Consider the following 16886-nt stretch of genomic DNA (forward strand, 5'->3'; position numbering starts at 1 on the left):
ACACATCCAACCTGTCACCTCCACTGCTTCCTGGAAGGAACTCTAAAGCTCTTCAAAGGCTCCATTGTCCTGGGAATTTCTAAAGGGCCCCTACAGGCTGTGGGCCCCCGGCCTGTCTGGCTTCATCTTGCACTTTGCCCCTCCTTGCTCCCTGCCTGCTGTCATTTGGGCCTTTTTTTTTTTTACAGGCAGAGTGGACAGTGAGAGAGAGACAGAGAGAAAGGTCTTCCTTTACTGTTGGTTCACCCTCCAATGGCCGCCGCGGCTGGTGCGCTGTGGCCGGAGCACCGCGCCTATCCGAAGGCAGGAGCCAGATGCTTCTCCTGGTCTCCCATGGGGTGCAGGGCCCAAGTACTTGGGCCATCCTCCACTGCACTCCCTGGCCACAGCAGAGAGCTGGCCTGGAAGAGGGGCAACTGGGACAGAATCCGGTGTGCCGGCGCCGCAAGGCGGAGGATTAGCCTGGTGAGCCGCAGTGCTGGCCCACTTGGGCCTTCTTTCAGACCCTTGCCAGGCCTTCCGCAACTACAGGACCTCTGCACCCGCACTCTGCTCTATCTGGGATCATCTTCACCCAGTTAGCTCCACTTGGGTTTCAGTTCCCATTACTTCTGGAATACATTCAGGTCTCCTGGAAGGATCAGTAGAACTCATCTCCATTGCAATTGTACATGTCTTGGTGGTATTCATGTCCGTCTCCTCCATAAACAACTAATGCATGAAAACAAAGCTATTTCAGGCCAGCGCCGCGGCTCACTAGGCTAATCCTCCACCTGCGGCGCCAGCGATCCGGGTTCTAGTCCTGGTTGGGGCACCGGATTCTGTCCTGTTTGCTCCTCTTCCAGTCCAGCTCTCTGCTGTGGCCTGGGAAGGCAGTGGAGGATGGCCCAGGTGCTTGGGCCCCTGCACCTGCATGGGAGACCAGGAGGAAGCACCTGGCTCCTGGCTTCGGATCGGCTCAGCGCACCGTCCGTAGCAGCCATTTCGGGGGTGAACCAATGGAAAAGGAAGACCTTTCTCTCTGTCTCTGTCTCTCACTAACTCTGTCAAAAAAAAAAAAAAAAAAAAAAAAAAGGCAAGCTATTTCTGCACACCATTGTTTTCCCAGGGCCTGATGCCGGCCCTGAACACGGCTGCTTCTTAAAAACATATCAAATGGGATGGGGGCTGTGGCGCAGCGGGTAAAGCTGCCATCGTCTATGTCAGCATCCCATGTGGGCACCAGTTCATGTCCCGGCTGCTCCACTTCCAATCCAGCTCTCTGCTAATGGCCTGAGAAAAGCAGCAGAAGATGGCCCATGTGTTTGGGACCAACCACCCATGTGGGAGACCCAGAAGCAGCTCCTGGTTCCTGGCTTCAGCCTGACCCAGCCCTGGCCATTGCAGCCATCTGGGGTGTGATCCAGAGGTTTGAAGATCTCTCTCCATCTCCCCCTTCTCTGTGTGACTTTCAAATAAATAAATCTTTAAAAAAAAATTGAATGAATGAAGCTGGAAGGCAAGTTTAAACCCTGGGTTAGCATGTTAACCTCTGAGCCTCATGTCTTCCGCATCTATAAAATGGGGATAACAATACCCCTCACTTTTTGAAGAATCGGTAATAGATTAAACTCCCTGAGAGCCTTGGGTCCCTGGCATCTCCCTGGGTGGTTGTCTCTGCCAAGTGCATTTGAAGGAGGACAAGTGGAAACAGGTGATCCTCAGAACTGCCTGTGCGTTAGAAGCAGTGTGTTGGGAGGGTGGTAAGTGGCACGGAATCAGGACCCCTGGCAGAGGAAGGCGGGAGTTGAGCCTGTTCTGTGACAGTAACGGCCATTCCTAAGCCGACTGCTTGGGGCGCCCTGTGCACGGAAGCAGAGGCAGCTCCTAACCCAGCATCTCACTGGGCCAGGCCCGCCCAGTGCAGACAAGTCTTTCACCTCCTGCTCTGAATGCGCTCTTTGTTTCAGGGTTAGGTTTATGGGTGGTGCCAAAGGATTAAATGATTTATCAGTGATACCAGTGGTATGCAAAGCTCAATTCCTCTGTACAGAACTAAAATAGTGGGGCCCCTCCCCCACTCCTAGGCAGCCAGAAAACCAGTGCTGGAGCTGGAGCCAGTCCTCTGCATTTTACTCCTCACAGAAATTCTTCCCTCAAATAAACGGGAAACAGCCTTAGTTTAAACAGCAGTGTTATCAACTGACTACTTGAGCAAATGGTCTTTTAGCTTCGAATTCACCCTGACCTCCGGCATGCAGCTGGCTTATATCATAATGCAGTTCCTGTCACGGGGACTCCACAGGCTCCATACTGAAAATGGCTTTGCATGCATTATGACCTCTGAGAAAATGCCTTAATTTTTGTATGGAATGTGAAATTCCTGACCTCCTAAAGGCAGGGCTAAGAACCAACAATTTCTGTCTTGTAGAATGTCTAAACAGCATACTACCCTTTATCTTGAAATTAACAGCGTGTTTTGCTATATCTTGTTTCACTCCCAAGACCACCCTGGAAGGCAGCCGACCTCCTTCCAGGCTCTGCCACTTCCTAGCTGTGTGATCCTGGGAAAGCTGCATAGCCTTTCTGTGCCTGTTCCCTCCTATGTACCAGGGATTAAACGAATTACCAGATGGACAGCTAAACAGTGCCTGGACCATTGGCAGTGTTCAGTGAACACCATGTACACATATTCCTATTACCATAGCTGCTGTTGCATCCTGGGGGCTAGCCAGGTTTTGTTCTCAAAGAAAGCTCGGTTTCCTAAGCTGGAAGTTTTCCTCTTTAATTGTGAGAATATTCCCAGAGCACTGCAGGTCTGTTCTTTCCATTACTGCCTGGTTGTCTATATCCTTTCTTGCACCCTCTGCCCCACCCAAGCTCTGCTGACTCTTCCCTCTGTAATCTCCTGCCTACTCACAACTTTACATTTTCTTTCTTGTCTCCTATTAAACTAGAAACAACTATGCAGTCCTAGAAATCATACCACGTTCCCCCTTCCTCAACAGACATGTAGAGCTTATACATGTTGCTTGTAGCTACTGAGGCCTTTCATTTGGTTGATATTTTGGTTTGGGCACCATGAGAATTAATAACCTTGATGTTCCTCAACATCTGAATTATTCTTTCCTGGCTACTGTCCATGCCACTGGAAAACCACAGGACAGACTGGTTTAAGGTACATTGAGAAATACCAGGATGTGCTGGATGAAACTACCAGGGTAACATGAATCTGTTGGGAACAGGTATGTAACACCCGAGTGTTATTACTGCACACATTCCAAATTAAATAGAAAATGGCCTTTATTGATTTTAAATCAGAATACCAGCAAATGATTCTCTAAATAAGAAGTAGGTGGAGTTTTTTTAAAACACCAAAAGCTCACCGGCATAGAATCGTCACCGCATATTACCCGAAAAGTAGTACCTGGTGGATGCCAGCAAGAGCCCCCGTGTTGACTGGCATCAGCTCCTGGGACACTTTAAGTTTTTAAATTGTATTGATTTTTTTGTTGAGGAGAGAGTGTGGGTCCCACAACAAAAGCCCATAAAGGCCAGTATCTCACACCCCTCCAGGGCCACCTCCCTCCCCGCCCTCCAGGTGGGGCCTCACGTTACAAGTGGGGCCAGGTTCTCCTCCCCAGCAGATCTTCCTGGCGTGGCTGGGTAGGAACAGCACTCGTATTTCCAAAACAACCACACCCATGCCTGTTTCTTAACACGCCCCCTCAGGATGCCCAAGGCTGGAAAGAAGGGGAAAACACACCAGTCACATCCCGAGAACACAGCCTTGTTGGCGCTGGACTGCTCCACAGTGCCTTCCTGACCAGACCTGGCAATGGGCCCGGATTGTGATGAGGCCTCTTTTCAAAACCACAAACATAGCTCAAGTAATCCCCTTGTCATCTTGAAAAGACAATACAAAGACACCACCCGGCTGTGAAAAAACGCAGCCAAACATGTAGCCAAACCTTCTTTCCACTTAACAAACAAGTGGGTCCCACTCAGAAACAAAGGTGTCCCCAGCAAGCCCTGTCCCTGTAAAGGGCTTATAATGTTGCACTCAGAAAGCTATCAGACAGGCGTTTCATTATAGGAAATGCATAGGAAACACTTTATCTCCATTATGGGACAGGTCACTATTGATTTAATGTTTGTTGATGAATCAGTGCTAGTAAATTATTTGGGTAGTACAAGAGTTTTTTTTTTTTTTTTCAGATGTATAAAAAAATAGCAATGTCATACAAAAACCAAGAAAATGTAAAATAAACATCTTGGTTACATTTTCCAAATAGTCAAAGGTCTGGAAAATTAGATCCAAAAATATAAGAAGTTGCTGTCACAGTATTTGGGATACAGTGGGAGTGCCATCAGCTTGGATAGGAATGCAGCTGATAGTTAAACAAGGAAAGCAGTTCACAGGGAACACGTTGGGAATTGCCCACGGAAAGGAGTAAGCTGGGATGGAGGTATTCTCTGGTTCGCTTCCAGTGTTGATATAAAAACACAACGTCACAGGCCCCCTCAGGACCTCGACTCCTCAGGAGCAAGATCCTCCCCTAACATCCATTACCCTGGACCTGCGTTGGGTCACGATGAAAGGTAAGTCAGAAAAAGTAACCCTCAGATCCACTCCCTGCAGGCCTCATGCATCCTCATGAACTCTCACGTACTCTGTAAAGTGGTTCCATCTAGCACAGCCCCCACTGGCAAGGGCAAGGTGACCTACACAGCTGAGACATGTGAAAAACAAACTCTTGCAGCCTGAGAAATCAGAAATACCTTCTCCCATTGTGGGTGTGTGGTTTTTGTTTGTTTGTTTTTGTTTGTTTTTTAATGGTCTTTACATTAAGATGCCCCAGCCAATGGGGCACAGGGCAGGGTCTTCACCTGGGTCAGAAGGTTGTGGAACTCTTCCACCGCCTGTGAATGTGCCACGGGGTTTAGCACCAGGTGTTGGAAGAGATTGACAGGCTCAGCATTCCGGAATGTCTTTGGGATCGGGATGGTCAGGGGTAGGAAGCTGTTACCAATGAGGAAATGATGGAGGGACCTTTGCTGGAGGCCACGGCCCAGGAACCAAAGAATGTCCTGCAGCCGCTGAGAGAGCATGTTGTGCTGCCAGTCCGTGAGGGGTAACCGCAGCAGCAGGTGCATCAGGGCCGTCTTGAAGTGGTAGCAGGTGAGGATGGGGCGGGATGCCCCGGGAGGTAAGCTCCGATGATCCTGGAGACTCAAAATGATCTGGAGGCACTTGAGGTGACAGGTGTTCTCGGGGGCAAAGCGCCCTACCAGCTTCAGAAACAAGTGCTCACAGGCCGCGAAAGACTCGGGCCAGTCCACACTGGTGAGCTGGTCCTGGTCAGGGGCCTGACTCACCAGGTAGACCAAGGTGTCTTCCCGCTGCACCCCCAAGACCAGATGCATTGAGAGAACGCGGCCCGAGCGGTAGTCCAGCCTGAGCTTGCAGGAGGTGGTGGATGGTGGGAGACTGAGCTTGAAGTCATACTTGTGGGCCACGAGGGCCCAGGCATTGCCCACCATGTTGCGGAACCACTGCACGGTCTTGCACACATCCAGGTGGGAGCCGCTGCACAGAGCTGCCTTGATGGAGCTGCCACACTTCCCCAGCCCTGCCGAGTGGTCCCTGTGGTGGTGCACGAGGCACAGCACGTCGCCCAGGAGCTTCTCCCGCTTGCACACGCACTCCGACTCCACCAGCACGCTGCCGCAGCGGTGGCCTAGGGCCGGATCCCTCATCTCCAGGACAAACATGGTGCCTTGTGGGGGGACAATGGGCACCAGGACATCAAATGTGTGGGTCTCATGGAGGGTTCCCCATTTTTCAAAGGCAGCGCCAATGCCCAGGCAGTCCTCCAACTGTGGGTGAGCCTCCCTGCGGCTGAGCACCCTACAGGCCTCAATGAGATCATCCACAAAGCTCTCCACGAACTCACAGGTGCTCGGCAGGTCACGGATGGCGTTCTGGACATAGTGTTTGTAAAAGGATTCCAGGGCCTCCTGCGAGGGGAAGTCGGTGAGCCAGTTGTAGGAGGTGACAGGCACGATCCGGACTTCCTCCTCTTCCTCCTCCTCACTGCTGGATTCAAAGGCCGGCTCATGCTGCATGTTCTGCCGCAGGAGCTCAAAGATGAGGAACAGGCAAAAGAGGCCAGCATTCCACGCGTTGCCCAGCATCCAGCTCAGTGGCCCCTCCTGGCTGTCGGCCCGGAACGGCCACCCCATGTCTTTCTTCCCCAGCACCAGATGGTCGTCGGAAGTGTCTCCCCTCCAGAAGTTCTCGGCCTTCTGCTTCTGCTCCGCTGCCCGCTTTCTCTCTTCAAACTCTGTCTCTAACTGGCGCATCTCCTCGCTCATCCGCTTCTCCAGCTGCCGACTTCTGGCTAACGTGTCCAGGTCCATCCGGTCACTGACCAACAGGGGGTGATGCACCACGTACATCACTGCCAAGAACAGCAGGCTTATCACAGCCATGGAAGCCTCTGCATCTGAGAAGTAGGAGGGTGGGAGTCAGTGATCTCCACGAATCCGCTCTCCAGTGCACGTGCCCCCGAGCCCTGGCACCCCAAGTCCTGGACGCCGACTACTCAGAGAGCTGGGCCCGGCCAGAGCAAGAGGGGTCTGCCAGGAGGAGGTCTGGGAGAAAGCGACAGCAGGAGGTGCCACATTCAGTCTCTGCACTGTTTTCCTCTGCATGGTGCGGGTGGTATTTAGGCTTCCAGAGGGCGGACATGGGACCGTACTGATTCCTGTGCAGGTGGGGAGGGGGCCCTTGCGGTGGGGTGGCCTCACCAACTCATCAGTCCACCAGGGGCACCTGATACGCCCTGCTGATCCCCAGCCTGCTCCCACGGGCAGAAAGCACTGAGCTGGCCTCAGCCGCACCTTTCCTGGCTCCAGGCAGCCAGTCCTAGGCCGCTGCTGTGGCATCCCACTTCCTCTGTGACTTCACAGTCTTCATTCTGCTCACCCAGTGTCATCACACCACTCACCCACCCCCAACCTCCCACCCCCGCCCAGCGGGAGCCAGAACGGCACAGCACTGCCGGCTGCTTGCTCCCGTGCCCACTTGAGGACTCCAAGGGGCTGCTCGACGCCCTGTAAGTCCAGGTCCACTTCTAAGCCCTGGAAGCTGCCTGCAGAACCAGTGCCCAGGGCCCACCTGACAGGGGCCAGCGGCTGCTTCCCCACGCTCCACTAGAGCCTGAAGCTTCTAGCATTCACCCCAAAAGTTCTCAAGCTACCTGGCTTACCGAGACTCATGAAGGGCTGTTCCGTGTGGACACTGAAGCCAGGTGGGGATTCTCCTCCCTTTGGACCTCGGGCCTTGACAGGTGTCACCGCCCCCTCCAGGAGCCCTGTTAAAATGTGCAAGGTACCTGGGGGATTTGGCTCAGTGCAGAGCCCTCCACTCGCCCCTTCCACCTTTATAACCAACCCAAATTCCAGAGAGTTATACTCTCATCCTCCCAACCAAGCCAAATCAAGGACTCGGCCCCTCTCAGGGTTTCTTCCTCCCCAGCTGGGGACAGGTTACTCACTGTTGGTGTCAGCAGGGTCACAGTCTTACAGAGACCGCGCGGCCTGACCGCCCCTGCCTCCTTCCTGGCGCGGTGGGGGCTCCCGGTTCATCGCCCGGACAGCCCACTAGAGTGGCCTCGGTCCTGTCTCCCAGGGCCCAGACCATGTCTGTAGGAGCGTCCGTGCTCAGCGAGGCCCCGGCGATCCACACCACGCGGCGCGCGGTTCCGAGGGCGCCCGCCTGCCGCGGAGGCTCCCGCCGCCCGGGGCCCGCCCCGCCCCGCTCCACCCCGCAGGCTCCGCCCCACCCAGACCCCGGTGGCGCCGCGTGCGTCGGGAGCACCGCCCCGAGTCCAGGCCCCCAGGCCCCCGGGCCCCCGGCCCCTTGCAAAGCGCACGCGCCCTCTGCCCGCAGCCCGGGCACCCCGGGTTTGGGGTAGGGCCGAGGGGCGGCGGCCACACCCTGGCAGCAGCCGGGCCTCCCCAGGGTGGCACAAAGGGGCCGCTGCAGCGCCTGCTGTCAGCCGCACTGTCGGTTCGTGGGGGATCTAATCACGGCGCGGATCGATGCGTGAGGGTGACGGTGGCGAAGCTAGGAACTGAGCAGGGGGAGAGCCATAGGTGTGTTTTCACAGCCCGAAATGTGCCTCACCCAGGGGTCTTTCCCTTTTCTTTTCTCAAAGGGACAATCAGGAAACGACCAGGCAGCACCCCAAGACTGGGAGAAGTTGCCTGGCCTGCCAGTCTGCAGCCCACAGGGAGCCGCGCGGAAGACACGGAGTGCAAAAGAGAACTTTACACCGCTGGACCGGCCTTGCCACGCCTCAAGAAATACCAAGAGTTTCCTGAAAGGGATCTAAAGAGCCTCTGAAGAGCCCCGTGTCTTCCTGTCCCCTGGCAGCCAGGGGAGGAGAAGAGGAAGTGATGAACCCTAGATGCTGACTCACTACAGCCCTCCTCCAGGTGACGTTTGGAGTCCCCTACTGAGTGGGATGCAGAGGGAGCCCCCAACAACGGGGCAGAAACTTCCCGAAAGGCTGGCTGACCGAGTCATGGGAAGGAGACAAAGTCTCCTGGCTGACAGCGGCTGAGGTTCCAGGTACTTTTCAGATGATGAGAAGTAGACCACAGGTTTATGAGCATTAGTACGATAATGAAATCTTTTCATTCACGACATGACAATGTCAGCATGGGGGAAAAATGCACTTTAGAGTGTGCAAAACCAACAGTGATTAAAGCCATGTGTTTAAAGATGTTATGTTCACAGTCAAGTAAGGGTTTGCTTTGCAATTGGTTACTGGGACCAGCATTGTGGCACAGCTGGTTAAGCTGCTGCCCTACCATGCTGGCATCTCATGTGAGCACTTGTTCAAGTCCCGGCTGCTCCACTTCCAATCCAGCTCCCTGCTCACATGCCTGAGAAAGCAGTAGAAGATGGCCCAAGTACTTAAGCTCCTGCCATCTACATGGGAGAATTCTGGCTGGAGTTCCAAGCTCCTGCCTTCAGCCTGGCTCAGCTCTGGTTGTTTCAGCCATTTGGGGAATGAACCAGTGGATGGAAAAATCTCTGTCTCTTTCTCTCTCCCTTTGTAACTCTGCCTTTTAAAATAAATCAAAATAATGCTTTTTAAATATTTACTTTTTATTTATTTGAAAAGCAGTTACAGAAAGAGGTGGAGAGTCAGAAGGAGAGATATCTTCCACTTGCTGGTTCACTCCCCAGATGGCCACAACGGGCAGGGCTGAGCCAGGCAGGAGCTAGGAGCTTTTTTGAGGTCTCCCACGTGGGTGCAGGGGCCCATGCACTTGGGCCATCTTTTACTGCTTTCCTAGTCGCATTAGCAGGGAGCTGAATCGCAAATGGAGCAGCTGGGACTCGAACCAGCACCCATATGGGATCCTGGTGCTACAGGCTACCTGCTGTGGCCTTACCTGCTATGCCACAACACTGGCTTCTAACACTTTTATTATTATTATTATTATTATTATTATTTACTTGAAAGAGGCATAGAGAGAGGTAGAGACAGAAAGAGAGGTCTTACATCTGCTGGCTCACTTCCCAGATGGCCACAACAGCCAGAGCTGCACCTGTCCAAAGCCAGGAGCCAGGAGCTGCACCTATCCAAAGCCAGGAGCCAGGAGCCAGGAGCCAGGAGCCTCCTCTGGGTCTCCTACATGGGTGCAGGAGGCCAAGCACTTGGGCCATCCTCCACTGCTTTCCCAGGCCACAGCAAACAGCTGGGACTAGAACCGGTGCCCATATGGGATGCCAGCACCTCAGACAAGGGCCTTAATCCACTGTACCACAGCGCTGGCCCCTAACACTTTTTTTTTTAAGATTTATTTTTTATTTATTTGAAAGGTAGAGTTAGAGACGAAGAGAGGGAGAGATGCACACACACACACACACACACACACACACAGAGAGATCTTCCATCTGCTGGTTCACTTTACTCCCTAAGTGGTCTCAACAGCCAAAGCCAGGAGCCTGGAGCTTCTTGAGGTCTCCCGTGTGCAGGGGCCCAAACTCATGGGTCATTTTCTGCTGCTTTCCCAGGCATGTTAACAGGGAGCTGGATTGCAAGTAGAGCAGCCCGGAACTCGAAATGGGGCCTATATGAGATGCTAGCATTGCAGGGGGCAGCTTTACCCACTAGGCCACAATGCTGGCCCCAAAATAGTTCTATTAAATAAAGAAACTAGCATTGTGGTGTAGTGGGTTTAGCTGGTGTCTGCAATGCTGGCATCCCATATGAGTGCTGGTTCGAGTCCCAGGTGCTCTACTTCCAATCCAGCTCCCTGCTAATATACCTGGGAAAGCATCAGAAGATGGGCCAAGTGTTTGGGCCCCTGCACCTGGGAGACCTGAAGAAGCTTCTCACTCCTGACTTCAGCTCTGCCCAGCCCTGGCTGTTGCAGCTAATTGGAGGGTGAACTAGTGGATGGAAGATCTGTGTGTATGTGTGTGTGCATGTGTGTGTTAATTCTGCCTTTCAAGTAAATAATTAAATCTTTAAAAAAATTAAAATGTTTTTATAGAGGGTTAGAGGATGTTTATTAATTCATGGTCTGCACAGAAAGGGAGTTGGTTGCCACAAGGAATTAAAGACTCCAAGCTGATCTTAAGTCTTCAAGATCAGACTTAAATCCACAAAAAGCCTAGTGGTAACAAACATTTCTTGGCCTGTTTTTTGTTCTTTTTCAGCATGATAGGAAGTGATGGTTGGCTTAGGCAGAGGGATTAATAGGAAACCAAGTCATTTGGACACTTCATTCATGCTAATGAGTGATAATACACAGTGACACGTGGAAGAAAACTGTGGTAGTCACATTTTAACAATTCAACTCTACTGTAGTAGGAACTTATCCTTGTTGAGCAAGGAAACACGGTTGTTTGTCCCCCTCCCATACAAGTATTTTATCACTTAAAAAAGTCAGGACATTATAAAGTACATAGAGTTGATATCTACATACTACCCTTGATTCTGCCACTTGACCATCAGAACCTAAAGCTTGCTTAAAACTATGAGCCTTTTGGTGACGCTAGTGGTCAACGACTCCAGAATGTTGGCAGAAACAGCAGTAATCAATTTTTAAAAACAAGGCAAAATGATTTGGAGTGGTTTTCCACGGCTTTTGACTAATTGATGGGTATTATTGATACTATTCACTGTTGCTATATATTCCAGGAGATAATGCAGAACTTCAGTTAGTGAAACCTTAGACATCATAAATAGTGTGCATGAAGCAATTACAGGGAAGAATATTCAAAGGAGATGAGAAAACAGTAATTCAGTATAACCTGAACTTGAATCTGCTAAATGTGTCACAGTTTAAAAATGTGTATGTAGCAGAAAAAGACTTAGATGGGAAAATTTACAAAGTCTGTGAAAATATAAGATGTTTAAAGCCTAAAATTTTTCATTGTATTATTCATCAGTACATACCTTGTAGAAAATGTTTTAATCTATCATTTGTTAGTGAATCAATAATGTCAATGAGGACCTTTGTTCTCTCCCATGGACCTAAGTTATTAATTCAAGGGCCAGCGCTGTGGTGTAGCAAGTAAAGCTGCTGCCTATAGTGCTGGCATCGCATATGGGTGCCGGTCATCCCTCTGCTGTGGCCTGGGAAAGCAGTGGAAGATGGCCTAACCCCTAGGGCCTCTGCATCTGCGTTGGAGGCCAGGAGAAAGCTCCTGGCTCCTGGCTTCAGATCAGCCCAGCTCTGGCCATTGCAGCCATCTGGGGAGTCAATTAGTGGATGGAAGACCTCTCTCTCTTGCTCTCTCTCTCTCTCTCTGTCTCTTTCTCTTTATCTGCCTCTTTGCAACTCTACCTTTCAAATAAATAAATAAATCTTTAAAAAGTCATTAATTCAGTGAATTTTCTCAGGAATAGAAGTTAGATATCCTGACTTGCCCTATCACACCATCAGATCAGTGGCTTAGAAGTATTAACATTTCATTGTGATTTTTTTAAAGCTAAGGGCTGAAATTCAAAGTTTTCTGAATTAGAACTGCTCTCAACCACTATTTTTTTTAAAGATTTATTTATTTATTTGAAAGGCAGAGTTACAGAGAGGCAGAGGCAGAAAGAGAGAGAGAGGTCTTCCATCTGCTGGTTCACTACCCAGATGGCTATAATGGAGCTGTGCCGATCTGAAGCCAGGAGCTTCTTCTGGGTCTCCGACATGGGTGCAGGGCTCAAGGTCTTGGGCCATCTTCTAGTGCTTTCCCAAGCCATAGCAGAGAGCTGGATTGGAAGTGGAGCAGCTGGGACTCGAACCTGTGCCCATATGGGATGCCGGCACTGCAGGTGTCAGCTTCACCCGCTATGCCACAGTGCTGGCCCCTCAACCACTATTGCTTCTTAATGGATTTCATCTAAAACTTCAAGAAAAAAAAGTGTTGTAAATGAAATTTATCATGTGAAGTCATTTCTTCAACTAACTCTGAATCATAGGAAATACCAAGTCAAAAAAAGCAAGGCCTGCTAATGATGCTGAGAGACAGAGGTAATGGCTCAAGTACTCGGGTCCTTGCTACAAATGGGAAACCCAGATTGAGTTCCAGGCTCCTGGCTTTGGCCTGACCCAGGCCTGGCTATTGCGAATATTTGGGAAATGAACCAGCAGAAGGGAGATTTATATTTCTTTCTTTTTTCTTTTCTTTTTGACAGGCAGAGTGGACAGTGAGAGAGAGAGAGACAGAGAGAAAGGTCTTCCTTTTCCGTTGGTTCACCCCACAATGGCCGCTGCGGCCGGCACGCTACGGCCAGTGCACTGCACTGATCCAAAGCCAGGAGCCAGGTGCTTCTCCTGGTCTCCCATGGGGTGCAGGGCCCAAGCACTTGGGCCATCCTCCACTGCACTCCCGGGTCACAGCCGAGAGCTGGCCTGGAAGAGGGGCAACCAGGACAGAATCTGGCGCCCCGACCAGGACTAGAACTCGGTATGCGGGCGCCGCTAGGCGGAGGATTAGCCTAGTGAGCCGTGGCGCCGGCCTATATTTCTCTCTCTCTCTCTCTCTCTCCCTCCCTCCCTCCCTCCCTCCCTTCCCTCTCCCTTTCTTTAACAAATAAAAATAAATTTAGAAAGAACTCCATCCCACATAAAATTACAACTGATATACTTTCTGATTTCAAACTATACTTCTAGCAGTTTGTCAGACATCAGTGTTAGGACAAAGGAAAATCCTGTATTGCAAAGCTTATCTGGGGCCAGTGCTCTGGCGTAGCAGGTAAAACTGCCACCTGCAATGCTGGCATGCTATTTGGGCACCAGTTCATGTCCCTACTGCTCCACTTCCTATCCAGCACCCTGCTAATGGTCTGGGAAAAGCAGCGGAAGATGTATTTGGGCCTCTGCACCAAGGAGGGAGACCTGGAAGAAGCTCCTGGCTCCTAGCTTTAGCCTGGCCTTGCTCCGGCTTTTGTAGCCATTTGGGGAGTGAACCAGTAGATGGGAGACCTCTGTCTCTCTCTCTCCCTTGCTCTCTGTAACTTTGACTTTCAAATAAATAAAATATTTTTTTAAAAAGTTGATTTAACTTTGCAACTGAAGGCCTTCCATCTAACCTTCAGTTATAAGTGATTAATCTGCAAATGTAATGCCACACTAAAAGGTAAACCTAATTATAGAAACACTTTCCAAGCAATGAACATGCTGAATTAAAATCACATGCTCATGGACTAACATCAGTATTTGGTGCACCTGTCTGTATGAAGACATTTTCAAGAAGAAATATGTAAAATCTCCTTAAAGATGAGCATTAACAGATGAATGCTCACAATCATTTTGGAATGACAGGAAACAATAACACTGAAGCCCAGTTAAGGGGCGGGCTTACAGCTTAGCAGTTAAGACCCCCACATCCCATTCAAAATGCCTGGGTTTGAGTCCAGCTTCTGCTTCCGAGCCAGCTCTCTGCTAACGTACACTCTTGGAGGCAGCAGGTGATGGCTCATGTACCTGGATCCCTGCCACACATGTGGGAAACCCAGACTGAACTCCTGGCTCCTGGCTTCAGCATGGACTAGCCCTGGCTCTATGGCTATTTGGTGAATGAACCAGTGGATGGCAGAGCTCACTCTATGTCCCTTTCTTTCTTGTTCTCACTCTGCCTTTCAAATACATTTAAAATTTTTAAAAGAAACACAGTGACATTTTTTTCCAAAGATTTATTTGTTTATTTGAAAGTCAGAGTTAGAGAGAGTGACAGACAGAGATAGATAGAGATAGAGACAGAGACAGAGACAGAGATAGAGATAGAGATAGAGATAGATAGATCTTCTATCTTCTGGTTCACTGCCCAAATGACTGCAATGACTGGTGCTGGACCAGGCCATGGCAGGAGCCTGGACTCCTGGTTCTCCCACATAAGAAGTAGAGGCCAAGCGCTTGGGCCGTCTTCTGCTGCCTTCCCAGCTGCATTAGCAGTGAACTGGATTGGAAGCAGAGCAGCTGGGACTCAAACCGGTGCTCATATGAGATGCTGGTATCACAAACAGCTTAATCCCCCATGCCACAATGCTAGCACCCAAGTGACAAGTTACTTACAAAAAAGAATTCATTCTTCTCATTAGTAGATCTATATTAAAAAACTGTACTCAAGGGGCCGATGCTGTGGCGCAGTAGGTTAATCCTCCGCCTGTGGAGCCAGCATCCCATATGGGTGCCGATTCTAGTCCCGGCTGCTCCTCTTCCAATCCAGCTCTCTGCTATGTCCTGGGAAAGCAGTAGAGGATGGCCCAAGTCCTTGGGCCCCTGCACCCACATAGGAGACCAGGAAGAAGCTCCTGATCGGTGCAGTTCCAGCTGTTGCAGCCATTTGGGGAGTAAACCAGCAGATCAAAGACCTTTCTTTCTGTCTCTCCCTCTCACTGTCTGTAAATCTACCTCTCAAATAAATAAATAAAATCTTTTAAAAAACTGTACTCAAATGATTATGTTCTGAATTTTGTAAAAGATTTTGTGGGGGCCAGCGCTGTGGCATAGTGGGTAAAGCTGCCCGGCATCCCATATAGGTGCTGGTTCAAGACCCGGCTGCTCCACTTCCAGTTCAACTCTCTGCTATGGCCTGGGAAAGCAGTATAAGATGGCCCAAGTGCTTGGGCCCCTGCACCCATGTGGGAGACCTGGAAGAAGATCCTGGCTCCTGGCTTCGGATCGGCACAGCTCCGGCATTGCAGCCATTTGGGGAGTGAACCAGTGGATGGAAGACCTCTCTCTCTCTCTCTCTCTCTCTCTCTCTCTCTCTCTCTGCCTCTGCCTCTCTGTAATCTCTGCCTTTCAAACAAACAAATAAATAAATCTTAAAAAAAAAGATTTGGTGGAAAGCTGTCTTCTCTTATTAACTGAGTGCATGCAGAAACTCCTTGATTCTGCCTCTTGGTTTGTGTTGGGGCTCAAAAAGGAATACCCCTGAGTATGGCACTTTGTCAGGCTGAGTTCTTTGACTCAAAGAAGGCCTCAGAAGCAGCCTCAGAACCAAGGTCTCCCTGACCTGCCATCTGCCTTACCCATTACATTATTCTCTCCCAAACAAGCCATAGAAACCATGATTCCTCATCCCCAAGGCTGGTCATTGAAAACGAGAACACGTTTTCTTTCCCCAAAGTAAGCCATCAAAACTAGAAGCATTACCATAACCTTCCCCCACTTTTCTATCTCAGAGTTACTCATTAAAAAAGTCTCTCGCCTACCATAGTCTGGTATTAGCTCATAAGACCCTTATTCCAGAGGTGTTTTGTCCCACACCCAGCAAGATCTACCACAAACAGGTTAAGAAGAATCCAAACAGACAGGCCCTGCTGGGTTTTTCCACTCAGCTTATCACTCTTCGATCATACCCTTCTTGTCCCCTCCCATTTCTACACGGCTGTCCCTGCTTCCTCAGGGAAGTACCATAAAGTAGACATTTCCCCTTGTGTTTCTGTGTCTTCACTCTAAAGGCTCCAGACTAAGCACCCACCTGGGAATCAAACCCAGGTACTCCACTGTGGGACATGCGCAACATAACTACAAGACTAACCACCTGCCCTTTAACATTTTAAAAATTCACCAGGGCAGTCATTTGGCATGGCAGTAAATACACCTCTTGGGACGCCTGCATCCCATGTCAGAGTGCCCAAGTTCAAGTTCTGGGTCTGCTACGGATTCCAGCTTTCTGGTAATGTGCACTCTGGGAGGTAGCAGTGATGGCTCAAGTACTTGGGTCCCTGTCACTATGTGCAGACTGGGATTGAGTTCTGAGTGCCTGGTTTCAGGTTGGCCCATTCAGAGCTGTTGTAGGCTTTTGGGAAGTGAACTGGTGGATGGAAAAACCAGTCAATCAGGGCCATTGTTGTGGCACAGTAGGTTAAGCTCCGCCTGTGATGCCAGCATCCCATATGGGCACTGGTTCAGATCTCAGCTGCTCCACTTCCAATCCAGCTCCCTGCTAATGCACCTGGGAGAGCAGCAGAAGACGATCCAAGTGTTTGGGCCCCTGAACCCATGTAGGAGACCTGGAATAAATAAATAAATCTTATAAAAATTATCCTTCATCCTTTTGTATCAGGATCCCCAGCACTAATGGACAGTATAACAAAGCTGGGAAACTGAGGAGTGTTTAATTAGGGACTAAAAGGTTAAACGTTCAGGGAAAATTACAAAGAATGAGTGTAATTTGGAGCTCATCTCTGCTTGAGTGTGAAGGGGACAGGCCAGACTGTTAACTGAAATGGAAGAGGGTGGCCCTGTGGAGAAGGGGTCTGAAAAGAAAGGGTAGCCTTCAACCACAAACCAGAACACAGTCAACCCTCTGGGACCCCATAGGAAAACAGTGGGGTTCCCTCATGCTTCTCTCCCACCTCCTGCTGATG

At 50.3% G+C, this 16886-nt stretch overlaps 1 protein-coding gene and 1 long non-coding RNA gene across 3 annotated transcripts; one reads left to right on the forward strand and one right to left on the reverse strand.

Annotated features, from left to right (window-relative positions):
* Positions 1 to 3264: 3264 nt before the first annotated feature.
* On the reverse strand, positions 3265 to 7798 carry ITPRIPL1 (ITPRIP like 1). Its single transcript, XM_017339966.3, has 3 exons — positions 7542 to 7798; positions 7254 to 7358; positions 3265 to 6488 (listed from the first exon to the last, which is right to left on the reverse strand). The coding sequence occupies exons 2-3, from the start codon at positions 7261 to 7263 to the stop codon at positions 4828 to 4830; spliced, it is 1671 nt and encodes a 556-aa protein (XP_017195455.2). The 5' UTR covers positions 7264 to 7358; positions 7542 to 7798; the 3' UTR covers positions 3265 to 4827.
* Positions 6487 to 15176, forward strand: LOC127488168 (uncharacterized). Of its 2 annotated transcripts, XR_007915619.2 has the most exons (3): positions 6487 to 7295; positions 8205 to 8620; positions 15048 to 15176. It is a non-coding gene; the product is annotated as an uncharacterized lncRNA (long non-coding RNA). The 2 variants fall into 2 exon arrangements; XR_011386486.1 differs by lacking the exon at positions 15048 to 15176 and having other exon boundaries at positions 8205 to 13552.
* The last annotated feature ends 1710 nt before the right edge of the window (positions 15177 to 16886 follow it).

This window comes from Oryctolagus cuniculus, chromosome 2 (assembly GCF_964237555.1).
Source record: "Oryctolagus cuniculus chromosome 2, mOryCun1.1, whole genome shotgun sequence".
NCBI classification, from domain to species: Eukaryota; Metazoa; Chordata; class Mammalia; order Lagomorpha; family Leporidae; genus Oryctolagus; species Oryctolagus cuniculus.